We start from the raw sequence: 18,417 nt of genomic DNA, 5'->3' as shown, positions 1-18,417 counted from the left end.
TGGGCCCCCCTCCCCAAATTGGGGTCTTGGGGAAAAGCCCCAGAGGGGTCCTGGGGGTCCTTCCCCTCCCCCCAGCCCTCAGAGGGGTCCTGAGGGGGTCCTGGGGGGTCCTGGGGGTCCCTCCCCTCCCCCAGCCCCAGAGGGGTCCTGGGGGTCCCTCCCCTCCCCCAGCCCATGGGGGGGGTCCCGAACGCTTTCCTCCCCTCGAGGGGTCCCGGATCCGCCTCCCCCTCCCCTCGTTCCCCTCTGGGGGTCCCAGACCCCCCCCCACCCCCCCCTCTCGTGTTCCCCTGAGGGTCCGGACCCCTCCCCTCCCCCTCCCCCCGTTCCCTTGGGGGTCCCGGCTCCGCGCGGGGCTGGGGGCCTGGGCCCCTCACCCCCCCTCACCCCCCACCCCCCCCTCCCAATTCCCGGCCCCCCGCCCCCGGCTCCCCCCGCCCCGCCCCGCCCGCCCGGTGCCGGTGCCGGTGCCCGGTTGCCGGCTCGGGGAAAGTTGCGGCGAGCCCCGCTCGGGGAGGCACAACCGGTGGCGGAGGGGGGACCGGGGCTCGGTGACCACCGGGGCACGGCGACAGCGGCGACATCGGCAGCACCGGCGACACCGGCGGCACCGGCCGAGCATCCCCCCGGTAAGAGCGCGCAGCATCCCCGCTCCCCCCCGGGTCCCCCCCCCGGATCCCTCTCGGTCCCTCCGGTCCCCCTCGGTCCCTCCGGTCCCCCCCCCGGTCCCCCCCGGTTCTCTCCCCATCCCGGCGCTGCCATCGCCGCTTCCCCGCTCCCTCCTCTCCCCATCCCGGTTCTTCTTGCCCGGTTTTACCCGGCGCTCCCGTGTTGCACATCCCCGGTTCTTCCATCCCCGGTTCTTCCATCCCCGGTTCTCCCATCCCCGGTTCTTCCCTTCCCGGCCCTCCCCTTCCCGGTTTTCCATCCCCGGTTCTCCCATCTCCGGTTTTCCATTCCTGCTTTTCCGTTCCCGGTTCTCCCATCCCGGCTTCTCCCATCCCCGGTTTTCCATTCCCGGTTCTCCCTCTCCCGTTTTTCCATCCCCGGTTTCCCATTCCCGTTTTTCCATCCCCGGTTTCCCATCCCCGTTTTTCCATTCCCGTTTTTCCATTCCCGGTTCTCCGTTCCGGCCCTCCCTTCCCGGTTTCTCCCGTGCGCGTTCTCCCACCCCCCGGTGCCCGGATCCATCTTGGCTCCGGTGCTGCCCTGCGCAGCCGCCGGGTACCGGGGGGCGGGGGGAGGCCGGCCCGGGGGGGGCCGCAGGAGGCACCGGAGCCACCGGGAACCGGGGCCGGGGGGAGCGGCGGGGGCTCCGCGGTTACGGGAGGAACCGGGAACCGGGACCGGGAGAGGAACCGGGGGAGCAGCGGGAGGAACCGGGAGGGACCGGGGGAGCTCAGGGAAGGGATCGGGGAGCTCAGGGAGGAACCGGGAGGGACCGGGGGAGGAACCGAGGGAGCAGCGGGAGGGATCGGGAGAGCTCCTGGAGGAACCGGGAGGAACCGGGGGAGCTCCGGGAGGGATCGGAGGTGCTCTGGGAGGAACCGGGAGGCACCGGGGGAGCTCCAGGAGGGTCCGGGGGAGCAGCGGGAGAAACCGGAGGAGCTCCGGGAGGAACCGTGGGGAACCGAGAAGAACCGGGAGGGACCGGGAGGTACCGGGAGGGACCGGGGGAGCTCCGGGAGGCACCGGGGGCGGCGGTGCCGGGCCCGGCCGGGCTGAGCCGTGGTGCCGGTGCTCCAGGGGCGATGGAGCCGCCGCGGAACCTCCCGGGGCTGGAGCGGGGAGCGCGGCGCGCTGGACGCGGCCGGAGGGTGCCCGTCCCCGCTGGACACCAAGGCCGTGCCCGGCAGGAAGGTCTGGGTCAAGCTGCGGGCGCTGTGAGTGACCCCCGAACCCCCAGAGAGAGAGAGAGACCCCCAAGAGGGACCCCCAAAACGAGACAGAGCCCCCCCCCCCCCAAGCGGGACAGGCAAAGCCAAACTGGGATCCCAAACCGGGCTCCTTCAATCCCAAACTGGGACCCCCAAATCAGGTCCCCTCAGTCTCAAACTGGGACCCCCGAACCCCAAGAGAGACCCCCAAGAGAGACCCCCAAAGCGGGACAGGCAAACCCCAAACTGGGATCCCAAACTCGGACCCCCAAACCCCAAACTGGGATCCCCAAACCCCGAACCGGGACCCCCGAACTCCAAACTGGGACCCCCAAACCCCAGACTGAGATTCCCAAACCGGGACCCCCAAACCGGACCCCCAAACCAGGAGCCCTGATCCCATCTGAGGACCCCACCCCAACAAACCCCTTTGGACCCCCCACTTTGGGGACCCCTGGGACCCCAGTGACCCTCGGGGTGTCCCCAGTCCTCCATTTGGGACCCCCCTGGGTCCCTCCCCTGTCCCCTCGGGGTGGGGACACCGGGACCCCCAGACTTGGGGGGCACTGATGGGGCAGCTCTGGGGGTGCCACCCTCACCGGGGGGTGACAGAGACCCCCAAAGTGTCCCCAACCCTGTGGGGGGCCGCAGGTGCCGCCCCCCTGCGCCCTCCTTGGGGGGTGCCACCCCCTCACCTGTGTCGCGGGGAGCTCACGTGTCCCCGCGCCACCTGCGGCACGTGCGGAGCGTGGGGGGGTCCCGAGGGGGGCAACGCGTGGGTGGGGACACGTGTGGGGGGGACACGGGGGAGAGGAGGAGGGGGACACACGCGTGTGACACACCTGGGCCACGTGTGACACACCTGAGAGTGGCAGGGGACACACACACAGGGGGGTGACACTCTGGGGGCTGATGTCACACACAGGGGGGGTGACACTCCGGGGGTCTCACACACGGGGGGGTGACACTCTGGGGGTGTCACACGCGTGTCCCCACGTGCTCACGTGTCACTGCCACACGTGGGTGATCGCGTGTCCCCAAAGTGGGGGCTGTGTCCCCCCCCCCCCCCCGTGTCCCCCCATTTCTGAGGGGCAGCAGCACCCGTGGGTGACAATCCCGGGGGTCCCTGAGACCCCCCCAGGGGTGGCTTTGGGGACACTCCCGAGGCTGTGCCCTGTGGCAGGGGGACACAGGTGGCACAGGGGGTGGCACTGCCCGACCCCCGTCCCTTGTCCCCACGAGTGACACGCGGGGTGCCCGCGGGGGGGGGGGGTGGGCTGTCGCCAGGGTCCCTGGGGGTCCCCACGGAGGGTGACAAGAGTGACAATCGCCATCCCAAGGTCACAGCAGCGCTGGTGACGTCTGTGCTCTCCCCCCCCGGCCCCCCTCGTTGTCACCGTCATTGTCACCGTGACCGGGGGACGTGGTGGCCCTCCCCGCCGAGTGGTGGCCACACGAGTGTCCTGTCCTTGCCCTGGCCGGATGGCAGAGCCTCCGTGTCCCCGCAGTGTCCCCACTCCTGGGTGTCCCACCTGTGCCATCCTATGCCACCTGTGGCCATCCTATGCCACCTGTGCCACCTGTGCCACTCTGTGCCACTCTGTGCCACTCTGTGCCACCTGTATCATCCTGTGCACCTGTGTCACCCGTGTCACCCGTGCCAGCCATGCAGGAGCTGCGGGGGTGGCGCTTCCCCCCATGGGACATCCCCAATTCTCCTGTCCCCAACCTGTGACCCCCTGTCCCCAACCTGGGGACTGTCCCCTCTGTCCCTGGGGGTCGGTGCCACCCTGTCCCCCCCGCCTTAGTTGCTGTCCTCGCTGTCCCTGCCGATCTCTAACCCCCTGTCCCCCCCCCGTGTCCCTTTGTCCCCCGGTGTCCCCCCCGTGTCCCCTTTGTCCCCCCCCGTGTCCCTTTGTCCCCCTGGTGTCCCCCCGGTGTCCCCCCGTGTCCCTTTGTCCCCCCGGTGTCCCCCCGGTGTCCCTCCCGTGTCCCCGGTGTCCCCCCCGTGTCCCTTTGTCCCCCGGTGTCCCCCAGGCTGCGGTTCCTGGTGAAGCAGCTCGAGGCGGGCGAGGTGAACGTGAGGAGCTGAAGCGGAATTTGGAATACGCGGCCTCGCTGCTGGAGGCTGTTTGTATCGATGAGACCAGGTGGGGACAGGGACGGGGACACGGGGGGGACAGCGGGGGACAGGGGAGGGGGTCAGTGGTGTCCTGAGTGTCCTGATTGTCGCGATTGTCCCAAGTGTCCCGAGTGTCCCATTATGCCCATTGTTCCTATTGTCCCCACTGTCCCATTATCCCGATTATTCCCATTGTCCCGACTCTCCCGACTGTCCCCACTGTCCCCATTGTCCCGACTGTCCCCATTGTCCCGACTGTCCCATTGTTCCCATTGTCCCAATTATCCCCATTATCCCTACTCTCCCCATTATCCCGACTCTCCCCACTGTCCCCACTGTCCCCATTGTCCCGATTATCCCGATTATCCCGATTATCCCACCGTCCCCATAGTCCCGACTGTCCCCATTGTTCCCATTGTCCAATTATCCGATTATCCCCACTCTCCCCATTGTCCCCACTGTCCCCACCGTCCCCATAGTCCCGACTGTCCCCATTGTCCCAATTGTTCCCATTATCCGATTATTCCCATTGTCCCGACTCTCCCGACTGTCCCCACTGTCCCCATTATCCCCATTGTCCCAATTATCCCGATTATCCCCCACCGTCCCCATAGTCCCGACTGTCCCCACCGTCCCCATAGTCCCGACTGTCCCCACTGTCCCCATTGTCCCAATTGTTCCCATTATCCCCATTGTCCCCATTATCCCGATTATCCCCACCGTCCCCATAGTCCCGACCTGTCCCCACTGTCCCCATTATCCCCACTGTCCCCCACCGTCCCCATAGTCCCGACTGTCCCCACTGTCGCCATTGTCGCCGCTGTCCCTCAGGCAGGTGCTGGACACCGAGGACGAGCTGCGGGCCATGGGCTCGGACGCGGCCGTGCCCTCCGAGGTGCGGGACTGGCTCGCCGCCACCTTCACGCAGCAGGCGCGGGCCAAGGGCGCCGGGCCGAGGAAAAACCCAAATTCCGCAGCATCGTGCACGCCGTGCAGGCCGGGATCTTCGTGGAGAGGTGACACAGGGGACACCCGGGGACAATGGGGACAAAAGGGGACAGGGACAGCCCGAGGAGGGAAAAGGAGAAATGAAATGGAGGGAGGGGATGGAGATTGGGGGTGGGGGAGTGAGCTGGGCACAGGTGGGTCCCCCAAAAACAGAAACTGTCCCCAGAACTCAGGGGTGTCCCCAGAAACCCAGGGACTGTCCCCACACCCAGGGGTTGTGTCCATCGTCCAGGTGTGTCCCCAGCCCCCAGGTGTGTCCCCAGGGATGTCCCTAGGTGTGTCCCCAAGGATGTCCCCAGCCCCCCTAGCCTTCAGGTGTGTCCCCAGGTGTATCCCCAACACCTCAGGGGTGTCCCCAGGGATGTCCCAGGTGTGCCCCCAGCCCCCCCCAGTCCCCAGGTGTGTCCCCAGGTGTATCCCCAACCCCTCAGGAGTGTCCCCAGTCCCCAGGTGTGTCCCCAGCCCCCCCAGCCCCCCCAGCCCTGTCTCCCCAGGATGTTCCGCCGGACGTACACGGCCGTGGGGCCGAGCTACTCCTCGTCCGTCCTCAACTGCCTGAAGGTACCGGGGGGGGGGGGGGCCAAAATCCCGGGGGGGCTGCTGGGGGGTCACTGGAATGGCTGGGAGTCATTGGGAATTGCTGGGAATGGTTACTGGGAATGGCTGGGGGGTCACTGGGAATTGCTGGGAATGGTTACTGGGAATGGACACTGGGAATTACTGGGAATGACAGGGGGGTCATTGGGAGTCACTGGGAATGGTTGGAATCACTGGGAATGACTGGGATCAATCACTGGGAGTCACTGGGAATGAGTGGAAATCGCTGGGAATGGCTGGGAATGGTTACTGGAATGGCTGGGACTCACTGGGGATGGTTACTGGGAATGGCTGTGAGTCACTGGGAATTGCTGGGAATGGTTACTGGGAATGGCTGTGAGTCACTGGGAATTGCTGGGAATGGTTACTGGGAATGGCTGTGAGTCACTGGAATTGCTGGAATGGTTACTGGGAATGGCTGTGAGTCACTGGGAATTGCGACTTCCCTGGGCTTTACTGGACTTCCCTGGGATTCCCTGGGCACCCCCAGAATTCCCCGGACACACCCCAGAATCCCCCAGACCCCCCCGGTGTCCCCAGGGTCTGGACCAGTGGTGCTTTGACGTTTTCTCCCTGCACCGAGCGGCCGAGGAGCACTCGCTGCGCACGGTGGTGTTCGAGCTGCTGAGCCGCCACGGCCTCAACAGCCGCTTCAAGGTACCCCAAAAACACCCTAAAATATCCCAAAATATCCCCAAAGTATCCCCAAATATCCCAAATCACCCTCCACGGCCTCAACAGCCGCTTCAATGGTACCCATAAAACACCCTAAAATATCCTAAAATATCCCCAGAGTATCCCCAAATATCCCAAATTATCTGCCACGGCCTCAAACAGCCACTTCAAGGTACCCCAAAAAACACCAAAACCACCCAAAAATATCCCCAAAGTATCCCCAAAATATCCCAAATCACACGCCACGGCCTCAACAGCTGCTTTAAGGTGTCCCCTTGGGGTCTGTCCCCTCTGTCACCCCCTGTCCCATCCCTGTCCCCTCCTGTCCCCCCTGTCCCCTCCCCAGATCCCGGGCGCGTTCCTGACGTCGCTGCTCGAGGCTCTGGAGAGCGGCTACGGAAAGTTCCGGAACCCGTACCACAACCAGGTGCACGCGGCCGACGTCACCCAGACCGTGCACAGCGTCCTGCTGAGGACTGGCATGCTGGTACACGACAGGGTGACATCGGGGACAATGGGACATTGGGGACATTGGGGGGATTTGGGACATTGGGGGGATTGGGACACTGAGGGGACATTGGGATATTGGGGACATTGGGGGGATTTGGGGACATGGGGGACACTGGGGACATTGGGGACATTGGAGGATTGGGGATATTGGAGACATCAGGGGATTGGGGACATGAGGGACATTGGGGACATTTGAGGACATTGGGGACACAGGGGGCAGCTCCATGGGTATGGAGACATTGGGGACATTGGGGACATTGGGGACACTGTGGTCCCTGTCCCCAGCGCTGTCCCCTGTCCCCTGTCCCTGTCCCCAGCACTGTCTCTCTGAGATCGAGCTCCTCGCCATCGTCTTCGCCGCCGCCATTCACGACTTCGAGCACACGGGGACAACGAACAGCTTCCACATCCAGACCAAGTGAGGACAGGGGGGACACGGGGACAGGGGACACGGGGACAGGGGGACATGGGGACAGGGGTGACACGGGGACAACGAACAGCTTCCACATCCAGACCAAGTGAGGACACGGGACACGGGGACATGGGGACACGGGGACATGGGGACACGGGGGGGTAAGGGTGGCACAGCATAAGTGGCACAGCGTGTGGCACGGGGGACACAGCCCAGGTGACAACGCATGGCACAGTGAGGGTGGCACGGCGGTGCCCCACACTGCGACCTGTCCTGGTGACACTGTGGGGACACCCTGGGGACAGCCGGGCTCACCCGTACACCCGGGGAACGGGGACTCCTTGGGGACACAGGCCGTGCTGCCACCCTGTGCCCACTGCCCCCGTGTCCCCGTGTCCCCTGTCCCCAGGTCGGACACCGCCATCCTGTACAACGACCGCTCGGTGCTGGAGAATCACCACATCAGCGCCGTGTTTCCGCCTGATTGCAGGACGACGAGCTCAACATCTTCGTCAACCTCACCAAGGACGAGTTCGCGTAAGGTTCCCCCGTGCTGTCCCCTGTGCTGTCCCCTCGCTGTCCCCTCGCTGTCCCCTCACTGTCCCCACCCCGCAGGGAGCTGCGGGCGCTGGTCATCGACATGGTCCTGGCCACCGACATGTCCTGCCACTTCCAGCAGGTCAAATCCATGAAGACGGCGCTGCAGCAGCTGGAGAGGTGAGTGAGGGGACACGAGGATGGGATGGGGTGGCAGGGTGGCTTTGGGGACAATCTGAGTGTCGCGGTGCTGTCCCCAGGCTGGACAAGTCCAAGGTGCTGTCGCTGCTGCTGCACGCGGCCGATATCAGCCACCCCACCAAGCAGTGGGCCGTGCACAGCCGCTGGACCAAGGCGCTCATGGAGGAGTTCTTCCGGCAGGTGGGGCCGGGGACAGGCGGGGGGACACGGGGGACACCCCGTGGGGGACACCACGCCTGTCCCTTGCCTTGCCAGGGGGACAAGGAGGCCGAGCTGGGGTTGCCCTTCTCGCCCCTCTGCGACCGCACCTCCACTCTGGTGGCCCAATCGCAGATCGGTGAGTCCGGGGGGAGGTTCCCGTCCCTGTCCCGTCCCCTCGCTGTCCCCACGCTGTCCCCAACCACGCCGTGTCCCCTCGCGTCCCCAGGGTTCATCGACTTCATCGTGGAGCCGACGTTCTCGGTGCTCACCGACGTGGCCGAGAGAAGTTGGTGACACCGCTGGCCGAGGACGGCTCCAAGGCCAAGGGCAACCCCGGGGCCACCCAGCAGCCCAGGTGGGTGGCGTGGCCGTGGTTCGTGCCTGTGCTGTGGTGGCACTGGTGGCCCTGTCCAGCTGCCAGCTGTCGCCGTTGTCCCCCAGCTCGCAGTGGCGGCAGCCGTCCCTGGATGAGCACCTGGAGCACCTGGGTGGACATCAAAGCCGACCTGGCCGGGTTCCGCTCCACCTGGACCAAGCACATCCAGGAGAACAAGCAGAGAGTGGAAGGAGAGGGCGGCCAGCGGTAGGGGACGGCCACCAACCAGGGCCACCATGGCCACCAGGGCCACCATGGCCACGGGGGAGGGGCTGGGGACCACCACGAGCCGCGCTCTGTCCCAGCGTCCCCAAAATGGGGACAATGGCACAAGCGCCGCGGGACTGTGCGGGTTGGTGGCCCCGGGGAGGGGGGGGACACAAATTCTGGGGTGTCCCCGATGACCCCCCCGGCCCCGTGTCCCCCCCCAGGCATCACCAACCAGGCGTCCATCGATGAATTGTCACGTGCGAGGAGCCCGCGGCCACCGCGCCACACAGCGAGAACGGGGACGTGGAATAACAGCGGGGGAGCGAGGTGGGGACCGGGGACAGGGCTGGGGACACCGGGAGGGGTTGGGGGACACGGGGACAGGGGTGGGGACACGGCGGTGACTGTCCCCTGCCACCAGGTCCTTGTCCGTCGAGTGACACCGTCTTGTCCAAAGTCTTCGATGCCATCGAGTTCAGCTCCATCCGCAGGGCAGGGAGCGCCCCGGGGCCGGGCTCGGGTCGGTGTCACCTCTGTGCCAGCATCGGTGTCACCTCTGTGCCAGGAGCGCCCCGGGGCCGGGCTCGGGTCGGTGTCACCTCTGTGCCAGCATCGGTGTCACCTCTGTGCCAGGAGCGCCCCGGGGCCGGGCTCGGGTCGGTGTCACCTCTGTGCCAGCATCGGTGTCACCTCTGTGCCAGCATCGGTGTCACCCTCTGTGCCAGGAGTGCCCCGGGGCCGGGCTCGGGTCGGTGCCACCGCTGTGCCATGATTGGTGTCACCACCCGTGCCATGGTTGGTGTCACCCCTGTGCCATGATCGGTGTCACCTCTGTGCCATGGTTGGATGTCACCCCTGTGCCATGGTTGGTGTCACCTCTGTGCCAGGATCGGTGTCACCTCTGTGCCATGATCGGTGTCACCTCTGTGCCATGATTGGTGTCGACCTCTGTGCCATGGGTTGGTGTCACCTCTGTGCCAGGAGCCCCCCGGTCTGTCCCCGCTGTCCCCGGTGCCACCCCCGGTGTCCCCCCCCCCCCAGGCCGGGCTCGGTCCTTCGGGATTTTAAAAATCGCTTTTTGGGGACGGGGCTGGGACAGCGACGGTGGCACTGGGGGACAGCCAGGTGGGACCCGCTGTCACCTCCGGGGCCACCGCGGGCTCTGGGTGGTGACACCGCGAGGGTGGCCCGGGGACAGCGAGGGGACAGGGACAGGGATAAGGGACAGGGACGATCCCAGCCCTTCCCGGAATGTCCCCGGAATGTCCCCGGAATGTCCCCGCTTCCCAGAACTCCCGGGAATTTCCGGGAATTTTCGGGGTATCCTCCAAAATCCCGGAATTTTTGGGGCATCCTCGGGAATCCCGGAATGTTCGGGACATCCCGGGGATGTTCGGGAATGTTCGGGGATAGTTCGGGGATGTTCGGGGATAGTTCGGGGATGTTCGGGGATGTTCGGGAATGTTCGGGGATGCTCCAAAATGGCGGCTCCAGTGAGGCCTGGGATGTTCGGGGCACCCTCGGCAATCCCGAAAATTTTTGTACATCTTCAAAAATCCCGGAATTTTGGGGACACCCTTGGAAATCCTGACATGTTTGGGGGCGCCCTCGGGAATTCTGGAATTTTCGGGGCATCCTCCAAAATCCCGGAATTTTTGGGGGCATCCTCGGGAATCTCGGAATTTTTGGGGGCATCCTCGGGAATGTTCGGGAATGTTTTGGACCCCTCCCCCCCCCCCGCCCCTCCCCCCTCCGGCTCCAGCCCCGGCTCCGGCCCCCTCCCCCACCCCCGTGTTTGTATTTTTAGACCCCCCCAATGTCCCCTCGTGTCCCCCCCTGTGTCCCCAATGTCCCCCCCCTCGTGTCCCCCTCGTGTCCCCCTCGGTCACCGCTGGCAGAGCTCGCCCCTCCCCCCCCAGCATGTGTCCCCCCCCTCCCCCCCCCAGCGCCGCCGCCGCCGCCGCTAACGAGCAATTAATTAATTAATGAGTTAATTATAAACGCCGCGCGCCACCACGGCCACGCTCCAGGAATTGGGGGGGGGGGGGGAACCGGGGGCACCCCCGGGGGTTGGGGGGGGGGAGGGGGGCTGAACCTGGGGGTGGCCCAAGGGGGGGTCCCAGAGACCCCCCCCGGCACCCAAAAGGGGGTCCCAGAGACCCCCCCGGTGCCCAAAGGGGGGTCCTGACCCCACCCCCAGCACCCAAATGGGGTCTTGGGACCCCAAAACCTATTGGGGAGGGCCCCCCCCGGAACCTAAAAAACGGTTTTGGGGTTTTGGACCCCCCCCCTCCCCCCCAAAAAGGGGGTTCCCCCCCCCCCCCTCCCCTCCCCCCGGCGCGGCCCAAGGAGGAGGCGGGGGGGGAAAGGATCCCTTTAATTCCGGCTGGGGGGGGGGGGGGGGAGGGGAGGGGTCCTCACCCCCACCCCCCCCCCCGGTGTCCGTGTGTCCCCTCCCTCCTCCCCCCACCGTGTCCGTGTGCACGCGCGTGTCCCTGTCCCCTCCCCCCTCCCCCACCCGTGTCCAGGTGACCCCTCCCAGGTGCGCACAGGTGAGGAGGGGGGGGGGGAGGGGCCCGGGGGGACACCCCGAGGGTGGGGGAGGGGTCGCGTGCTCGGTGTCCCCGGTGCCACCTGCCCCGGGGGTGGCACTGGGGGGTTGGGTGTCACCAAGGGTGGCAGTGGGGGGTGGGGCAGGCGTCACCTGCCCTGGGGACCCGGGGGGAGGGGTCGTGTGCTCAGTGTCCCCAGTGTCACCTGCCCTGAGGTCCCCAAGGGGAGGGGACAGCCCCAGACCCCCTCCCCACCCCCCGCCCCCCTCGGTGGGGACCTGCCTGTGGCAGATTAAAAAAAAAAATTTAAAAAAAATTAAAAAAAAAAAAATCAAAATAATTCTGGGCAGCCCCAAAATCTTAGAAAATTGGATTAAAAAAAAAAAAAAAAAAAAAAAATCTGCGCTGGCCTCCGGATCCCGCGGCCACACCTGGGGACAGAGGGGACAAAGGGACAGCGCTGGGGACAGCGGGGAGGGGGAGGGGAAGGGGACACCCCTGTCACTGTCACTGTCCCTGGGCAGGGGCTGGGAGTGTCCCAGTGACGGCCCAGTGACATCCCAGTGACATCCCAGTGTCCCAGTCCAGTATCCCAGTGACATCCCAGTGTCCCAGTGACGGCCCAGTGACATCCCAGTGTCCCCCAGGTGTCCCAGTGCCATCCCGGTGACATCCCAGTGCCCTCCAGTGACAGTCCACTGTCCCAGTCCCATGTCCCAGTGCCCCCCCAGTGCCACCCCAGTGTCCCAGTCCCCTCCAGGTGTCCCATTCCCCCCATTGTCCCCATTGTCCCCATTCCCCCCATTCCCCCCATTGTCCCCAGTGTCCCCAGTGTCCCCAGTCCGTACCTACTGGCCCGCGCTGTCCCCAGGCTCTGTACGGGTCCTGTCCTGGGCCCGGTCCCGCCGTGCGGTCCCGGGGGTCCCGGCCCGGGGGGTCCCGGCCCTGTCCCCCCCATCCTGGGCTGTGCCATCCCCGGGGGTCCCTGCGGATGTCACAGCCCCAGAGGTGACCCCAGACCCCCCCCCTGTGCCATCCCCGGGGGTCCCTGCGGATGTCACAGCCCCAGAGGTGACCCCAGACCCCCCCCCTGTGCCACCCCCGGGGGTCCCTGCGGATGTCACAGCCCCAGAGGTGACCCCAGACCCCCCCCTGTGCCATCCCCGGGGGTCCCTGCGGATGTCACAGCCCCAGAGGTGACCCCAGACCCCCCCCTGTGCCATCCCCGGGGATCCCTGCGGACGTCACAGCCCCAGAGGTGACCCCAGACCCCCCCTGTCCCTCCCCCAATCCCACCCCACCCCCCTCCCCCCCAGACTCACGGTGGCCACCGTGGCTCGTGGCCAGCGGGCAGGATCCCCCGGGGCTGTGACGATGCTCGGGGTCGCCGTGGTGGCACCGAGCCGTGGTCGCCAATTCGTCATCTTCGTCGCCCCCGCCCTGCGCCTGCTTGCACAGGTGATGCTCCACCATCATCTGCAGCTCTGCCGGGCAGGGAGCGGCGCTGGGGAGGGGGGGAGGGCGCGGGGGGGACACCCTGGTGACCGTCCCCACTCTCCCGGCGACACCGCCCGAGCCGCCCGGGTGGCACCGTGGTGGCTTTTGGCACGGCCGGAGTGAGGCTGGCCACGGGTGGGGGTGGGGGGTGGGGGGTGGCTTCATGTCACCTGTCCCTTGAGGTGCTGGCGGGGGGGTTTGTGTCCCCTCTGTGCCACCTCTGTGTCCCCTCTGTGCCACCTCTGTGTCCCTCTGTGTCCTTTCTTGTCCCCCCGTGTTCCCCCCCGTCCCCTCTGTGCCACCTCTGTGTCCCCACTGTGCCACCTCTGTGTCCCCTCTGTGTCCTTTCTTGTCCCCCCGTGTCCCTTTGTGTCCCCCCGTGTCCCCCCCATATCCCTTTGTCCCCCCCGTGTCCCCCCCCGTGTCCCCCCCGTGTCCCCCCGTGTCCCCCCCGTGTCCCCCCCCGTGTCCCCCCCCGTGTCCCCCCCGTGTCCCCCCGTGTCCCCCCCGTGTCCCCCCGTGTCCCCCCCCGTGTCCCCCCCCGTGTCCCCCCGTGTCCCCCCCGTGTCCCCCCCGTGTACCTTTCATGGTGGGGGTCGTGCGTGACACTTTTTTCCTCTGCCGGGGGGACATGGCCAGGCCGGACTGGGGGGAGGACGGGGGTCATGGTGGGGGTGGGGTCCCCCGTGTCCCCCCGGGTTTTGGGGGGGGGTCCCCCGGTGTCCCCACGCCCCCCCCGGGCAGTGTCACCCACCTTGAGGAGGGGGTTGGGCAGCCGGTCCTCATCGATCTCTGGGGGGAGGGGGGGGATCAGAGGGGGGTGGGGGGGGGTCAGTCCGACCCCCCCCCCCGAGGTCAATCCGACCCCCCCCCCCCGAGCTCTGTGTCCCCCTGGGGGTGTCATGGGGACATCGCCCCCCCCTCCCCGCCCCCCCCATTGTCACAGGGATTGGGGTCCCACCCCCTCCCCTCCCCCCTCTCCCCGTGCGTGGGGTCCTGAGCATCGGGGGGGGTCCCTGAGTATCATCTGGGGGTCCCTGAGCATTTTTGGGGAGTCCCCGAGAATGTGAGGGGGGGTCCTGAACATTTCTGGGGGGTCTCCGAGTGTCACACCAAGGGTCCACGGGTGTCATTCCGGGGGTCTCGGAGCATTTTTGGAGGGTCCCTGATCAGGTACTGGGGTCCCTCCGGACAATGGGGGGGGGTCCCCGACCACCTTTGGGGGTGTCCGGGGTGTCCTGAGCATCTTGGGGGGGGGGGGGGTCCCTGAACACTTTGTGGTGTCCCTGGACATTTCTGGGAGGGGTCTCTGAGCACTCCGGGGGTGTCCCTGAACATCTTTGGGGGTCCCTGAGCATCTTTGGGGGTCCCTGAGCATCTTTGGGGGTCCCCGGAGCCCGGGGGTGACGCGGGGACACCGCTCGGACCCACCTGGGGACGATTGGTCGCTGCTCAGGACCAGGTTGGCGGGGGTCGGGCGACGCCTCCGGATCTGGGGAGGGGGCACAGGACACAACTGGGACCCCCGGCCGTGCCCCCCAGACCCCCCCCTGGCACCAATCGAGACCCCCGGCCGTGCCCCCCAGACCCCCCTGGCACCAATGGGGACCCCCGGCCGTGCCCCCCACCCTGCCCAGACCCCCCTGGCACCAATGGGGACCCCCGGCCGTGCCCCCCAGACCCCCCTGGCACCGCGATGTCCCCGTGCCCAGGGCAGGGTGGTGGCCCTGGCCGGACACAACACGTGGCTTTTCCATCCCGTAGTTAATTGCAGCTAATTATAACTAATTATAGCTAATTATAGCCGGCCACGGGAAGCGCGTGGGGACAGCGACACGGGGGACAGCGACACGGGGACACCGGAGGGGCCCTGCCCTTCCTCTGTCCTTGCCCAAGGTCACCTGGAGCTGCTCCGGGGCCTTTTAGGGCGAGTGGTGGCCACGGGGTGTGGCCGGTGGTGGCCGTGGGGACAGCGATGGTGGCCACGGGTGACAATGGTGGCCGTGGGGACAGTGATGGTGGCGCTGGGGACGGCGCTGTCCCCGCGCCCCCTTTCCCCGCTGACCCAGTAACTGAAATGAATTCATTCCCCAAAAAAAAAAAAAAAAAGAATTTCCCGGCGAGGATTCCCTAATGAGGCGGGCTGCCTAATGAGATGCTAATGAGATGATGTTAATGAGGCGGGCGAGGAGCCCCCCCCCCCCTCCCCCCCTGCCCCTCCCCCCGGCGCATCCTCCCGTTCCGGCCCCGTTGCCGTGGAAACGCGAATCTGGATTTGAAACGGGGATTGAGAGGGGCCCGGGAATCGCCGGGAATCGCCGGGAATCGCCCCCGGCCCCACCAGGAGCCAGGGATGACCCCCCCCGCCCCTCCCCCCCCACCTCAATTTGGGGTCGGGACCCCTCCCCAGCCATGGGGGGTTGGGAGGGTTTGGGGTCCCCGCAGCAGCGGGAGGGACCCCAAGAAGCCGCAGCCCCCCCGGGACCCTCTGGGGGGTGAGGGGCGAGGCCGTGCCCTTCCCCCCACCCCACCCCCACCCTCCCCCCACCCATCCCGGAGCGACCCCCGATGGGGGGAGGGGGAGGGGACAGCGGTGTCACCTGCTCAAGGTGACTCAGGTGGGGACTCCCCCCCCCCCCCCTCATTCCTGGGGGGTCCCGGGTGGGCGGGAGGGGGGAGGGGGGGGGGGATCCCGGTGATGCTGCGGGGAGGGGACGCGCTGGTTCCCCCTCCCCTCCTTCCTCTCCTTCCTCTTCCTCCTCTTCCATCCCCCATCCCTGTCTCCATCCCTCTATCCCTCCTGCATCCCCATCCCTCCTCTTCCTCCTTCATCTCTCCATCCCCCATCCCTCCTCTTCCTCCTTCATCTCTCCATCCTTCCTCTTCCCTCTCCATCCCTCTTCTTCCTCCATCCCTCCATCCCTCCTCTTCCTCCTCCATCCCTCCATCCCTCCTCTTCCTCCTCCATCCCTCCATCCCTCCTCTTCCTCCTTCATCTCTCCATCCTTCCTCTTCCCCCTCCATCCCTCTGCTTCCTCCATCCCCCCTCCATCCCTCCATCCCTCCTCTTCCTTCTCTTCCTCCTCCATCCCTCCATCCCCCCTCTTCCTCCTCCATCCCCCTCCTCCTCCTCCTCCTCCTCCTCCTCCCGGCTCGGCCTCGCTCCCGCTCTATTTTTAGCTCAATCTCCACCATCGATTGAGGAGAGCGCCGCGAGCCGGGGGCGGCCGGGACCGGGACCGGGACCGGGATCAGGACCGGGATCGGGACCGGGATCGGGACCGGGATCGGGATCAGGACCGGGATCAGGACCGGGATCAGGATCAGGATCGGGATCAGGATCAGGACTGGGATCAGGATCGGGATCAGGATCGGGACCGGGATCAGGATCAGGATCAGGACCGGGATCGGGATGGGAACCGGGAGGGGGGGGGGTGGGAATGGGGGGGGGGGGGGGGGGGTCCCGGCTCAACAAAACCGGGAACAAAAATCCCCCCACCCCGGATTGTCCCCACGGGCTCGGGGACACGCGAGGGGGGAGTTGGGGACACGGGACAAAGCCCTGGCACCCATGGGGGGGGGGGCTGAGCAGAAATGGGGGTCGGGGGACAGGGGGGGACAGGGGGGACACAGGGGGGGACACAGAGGGGGACACAGGGGGGGACAGGGTCCTTGGGGAGGGTGGGGCTGGACAGATTTGGGGATGACCCTGCAGGACACGGGGACAGCTCGCGGTGCCACCCAGAGAGGGGTGACACGGCCGAGCCCCCCCTCCGACCCCCATCACTGCGAGGGGACACCCCAAAAAGAGGAGCAGGGAGGGGACACGGGCAGTGTCACCTGCTGTCACCGCACGGGGCCGGTGGCACCCCCAGCTCAGGGCCCTGCGGGGGAAACTGAGGCAGGGCAGGGTGGGGGGGGGTCCCCAGGATAGGGGGGGGGTCCGGACCCCCAAATTCGGCTCGTGCCCCCCCCGAGCAGCGCCCCAGTTCTCACCATCCCCCCCTGGGGACCCCAAATTCTCTCACCCTCCCTCCTGGGGACCCCAGACTCTTTGTCCCCTTCCTGGGGACCCCAAATTCTCTGTCCATCCCCTCCTGGGGACCCCAAACTCTCTCTCCCCGTCCTGGGGACCCCCAATTCTCTCTCTCCTGTTGGGGACCCCGCTCTGCTGCCACCGAGCCGGGTGGTGGCCCCAGGTGGCCACACTCCGAGTCACACTCGCCACCCCTCCGCTGGCACTGGGGGGTCCTCGCCCCTCACCCCCAGCACCCGCAGCTGGGGGGGGACACGGTAGGACCCTCCCCACTCATCCTCATCATCCTCATCATCCTCATCCTCATCCTCATCCTCATCCTCCTCATCCTCCCCAGAGCCCCCCTTGTCCCCTGCAGCCCTCAGGATGGGGGGAGGTGACAGGAGGGGGTCCCCGGGGGTCCCCAAGCGGGGTCACCCCGTGCCCGTTCTGGGACCGGGGCCGGAGGGGTTTGGGGGGGTCCCGTGGGGGGGGGGGGGTCCACGAACTGTCCCCCCCCTCCCCTCCCCTCCCCACGGCCCCTGGGGGGGCTCTGGGGACAGCGGGGACCGCTCCTGGTGTCCCCAAAACCGGGGTGGGGGGGGGCTGCACCCCCTCGTGTCCCCGCTGTCCCCACGGTGTCACCCCCGGCCCTCAGCGGTGCCCGGAACCCCCCGGAGCCCCTCGGAGCCCCCCCGTTCTCGCTCTCCGGTGTCCCCCGGTGTCCCCACGGTGTCACCGCCGGCCCCAGCGGTGCCCGCAGCCCCCCGGAGCCTCTCGGAGCCCCCCCGTGCTCTCTCTCCGGTGTCCCCCCGGTGTCCCCGCGGTGTCCCCGCGGTGTCCCCGCACCTGCTCGGCCGCCTCCGGGTCCAGGTGCGGTTCCAGCAGCGGCACCGTGAACTGGATCTTGCGGGGGCTGTTGGGCTCCATCGCGGGCGCGGCGGCTCCGGCGGCTCCGGCGGCTCCGAGCGGCCACGCCCAAAGCCACGCCCTAAACCACGCCCTAAAAACACCCCCAAAAACACCCCCAAAAACACCCCCAGGACACGCCCCCCTGGGGGGACACGCCCCGCCCCCGACCCCGTGCGAGGAGGGACGGGGGGACACGGGGATGGACACGGGGACAGACACAGGGACACAGGGACAGACACAGGGACACAGGGATGGACAGCAGGACATGGGGACAGGGCTTGGGACAGACGGACGGACACAGGGACACGAGGACAGACACAGGAACAGACTCAGGGACACGGGGACACGGGGACAGACACACGGACAGACACACAGGGGCACCCTGGGACACAGGGACAGGAAAACAGACACAAGGACAGACACGGGGACAAAGAAGGACACGGGGACAAACAGAGGGACACGGGGACAGACACGTGGACAGACACAGGGACACAGGAAGAGAGCGAGGACACAGGGACAGACACAGGGACACGGGGACAGACACGGGGACACAAGGACGGACACAGGGACAGACACACAGGGGCACCCTGGGACACGGGGACAGGAAAACAGACACAGGGACAGACATGGGGACACAGGGACAGACACAGGGACAGACATGGGGACATGAGGACAGACACAGGGACAGACATGGGGACACAGGGACAGACACAGG

At 67.1% G+C, this 18,417-nt stretch overlaps 2 protein-coding genes across 4 annotated transcripts; one reads left to right on the top strand and one right to left on the bottom strand.

Annotated features, from left to right (window-relative positions):
* The first annotated feature begins 1,736 nt into the window (after positions 1-1,736).
* On the top strand, positions 1,737-9,053 carry PDE1B (phosphodiesterase 1B). Its single transcript, XM_088158537.1, is given in 22 exon segments — positions 1,737-1,784; positions 1,786-1,883; positions 3,915-3,955; positions 3,958-4,027; positions 4,831-4,937; positions 4,940-5,015; positions 5,502-5,568; positions 6,145-6,261; positions 6,626-6,766; positions 7,107-7,207; positions 7,611-7,683; positions 7,686-7,738; positions 7,817-7,918; positions 7,999-8,119; positions 8,195-8,276; positions 8,367-8,419; positions 8,422-8,495; positions 8,582-8,630; positions 8,632-8,700; positions 8,702-8,723; positions 8,948-8,980; positions 8,983-9,053. Coding segments are annotated over 22 exon segments (1,638 nt in total). The 5' UTR covers positions 1,737-1,751; the 3' UTR covers positions 9,039-9,053.
* Positions 9,054-11,565: 2,512 nt separating this feature from the next.
* On the bottom strand, positions 11,566-17,795 carry PPP1R1A (protein phosphatase 1 regulatory inhibitor subunit 1A). Of its 3 annotated transcripts, none has more exons than XM_088158539.1 (7): positions 17,640-17,795; positions 14,207-14,267; positions 13,530-13,567; positions 13,357-13,420; positions 12,601-12,762; positions 12,127-12,263; positions 11,566-11,709 (listed from the first exon to the last, which is right to left on the bottom strand). In XM_088158539.1, exons 1-6 carry the CDS (start codon positions 17,718-17,720, stop codon positions 12,127-12,129), a joined length of 543 nt encoding a protein of 180 aa, XP_088014665.1. In that variant the 5' UTR covers positions 17,721-17,795; the 3' UTR covers positions 11,566-11,709. The 3 variants fall into 3 exon arrangements, with proteins under 3 accessions (XP_088014665.1, XP_088014666.1, XP_088014667.1); XM_088158540.1 differs by having other exon boundaries at positions 11,602-11,738; XM_088158541.1 differs by lacking the exons at positions 11,566-11,709; positions 12,127-12,263 and adding an exon at positions 12,385-12,451.
* Between the last annotated feature and the right edge of the window lie 622 nt (positions 17,796-18,417).

Source organism: Sturnus vulgaris, unplaced genomic scaffold, assembly GCF_052056855.1.
Source record: "Sturnus vulgaris isolate bStuVul1 unplaced genomic scaffold, bStuVul1.hap1 Scaffold_523, whole genome shotgun sequence".
NCBI classification, from domain to species: Eukaryota; Metazoa; Chordata; class Aves; order Passeriformes; family Sturnidae; genus Sturnus; species Sturnus vulgaris.
This window is presented reverse-complemented; position numbering and strand designations above follow the sequence as displayed.

Excerpts from the sequence above, each read along its gene's own strand:
- PPP1R1A (XM_088158539.1), bottom strand. The coding sequence starts at position 17,720 with ATGGAGCCCAACAGCCCCCGCAAGATCCAGTTCACGGTGCCGCTGCTG. Across the intron at positions 12,763-13,356 it reads CACGACCCCCACCATGAAAG|AGCTGCAGATGATGGTGGAG; the intron begins GTACACGGGGGG and ends CCTGCCCGGCAG. Across the intron at positions 12,264-12,600 it reads CACGAGCCACGGTGGCCACC|GGACCCCCGGGGATGGCACA; the intron begins GTGAGTCTGGGG and ends TGACATCCGCAG.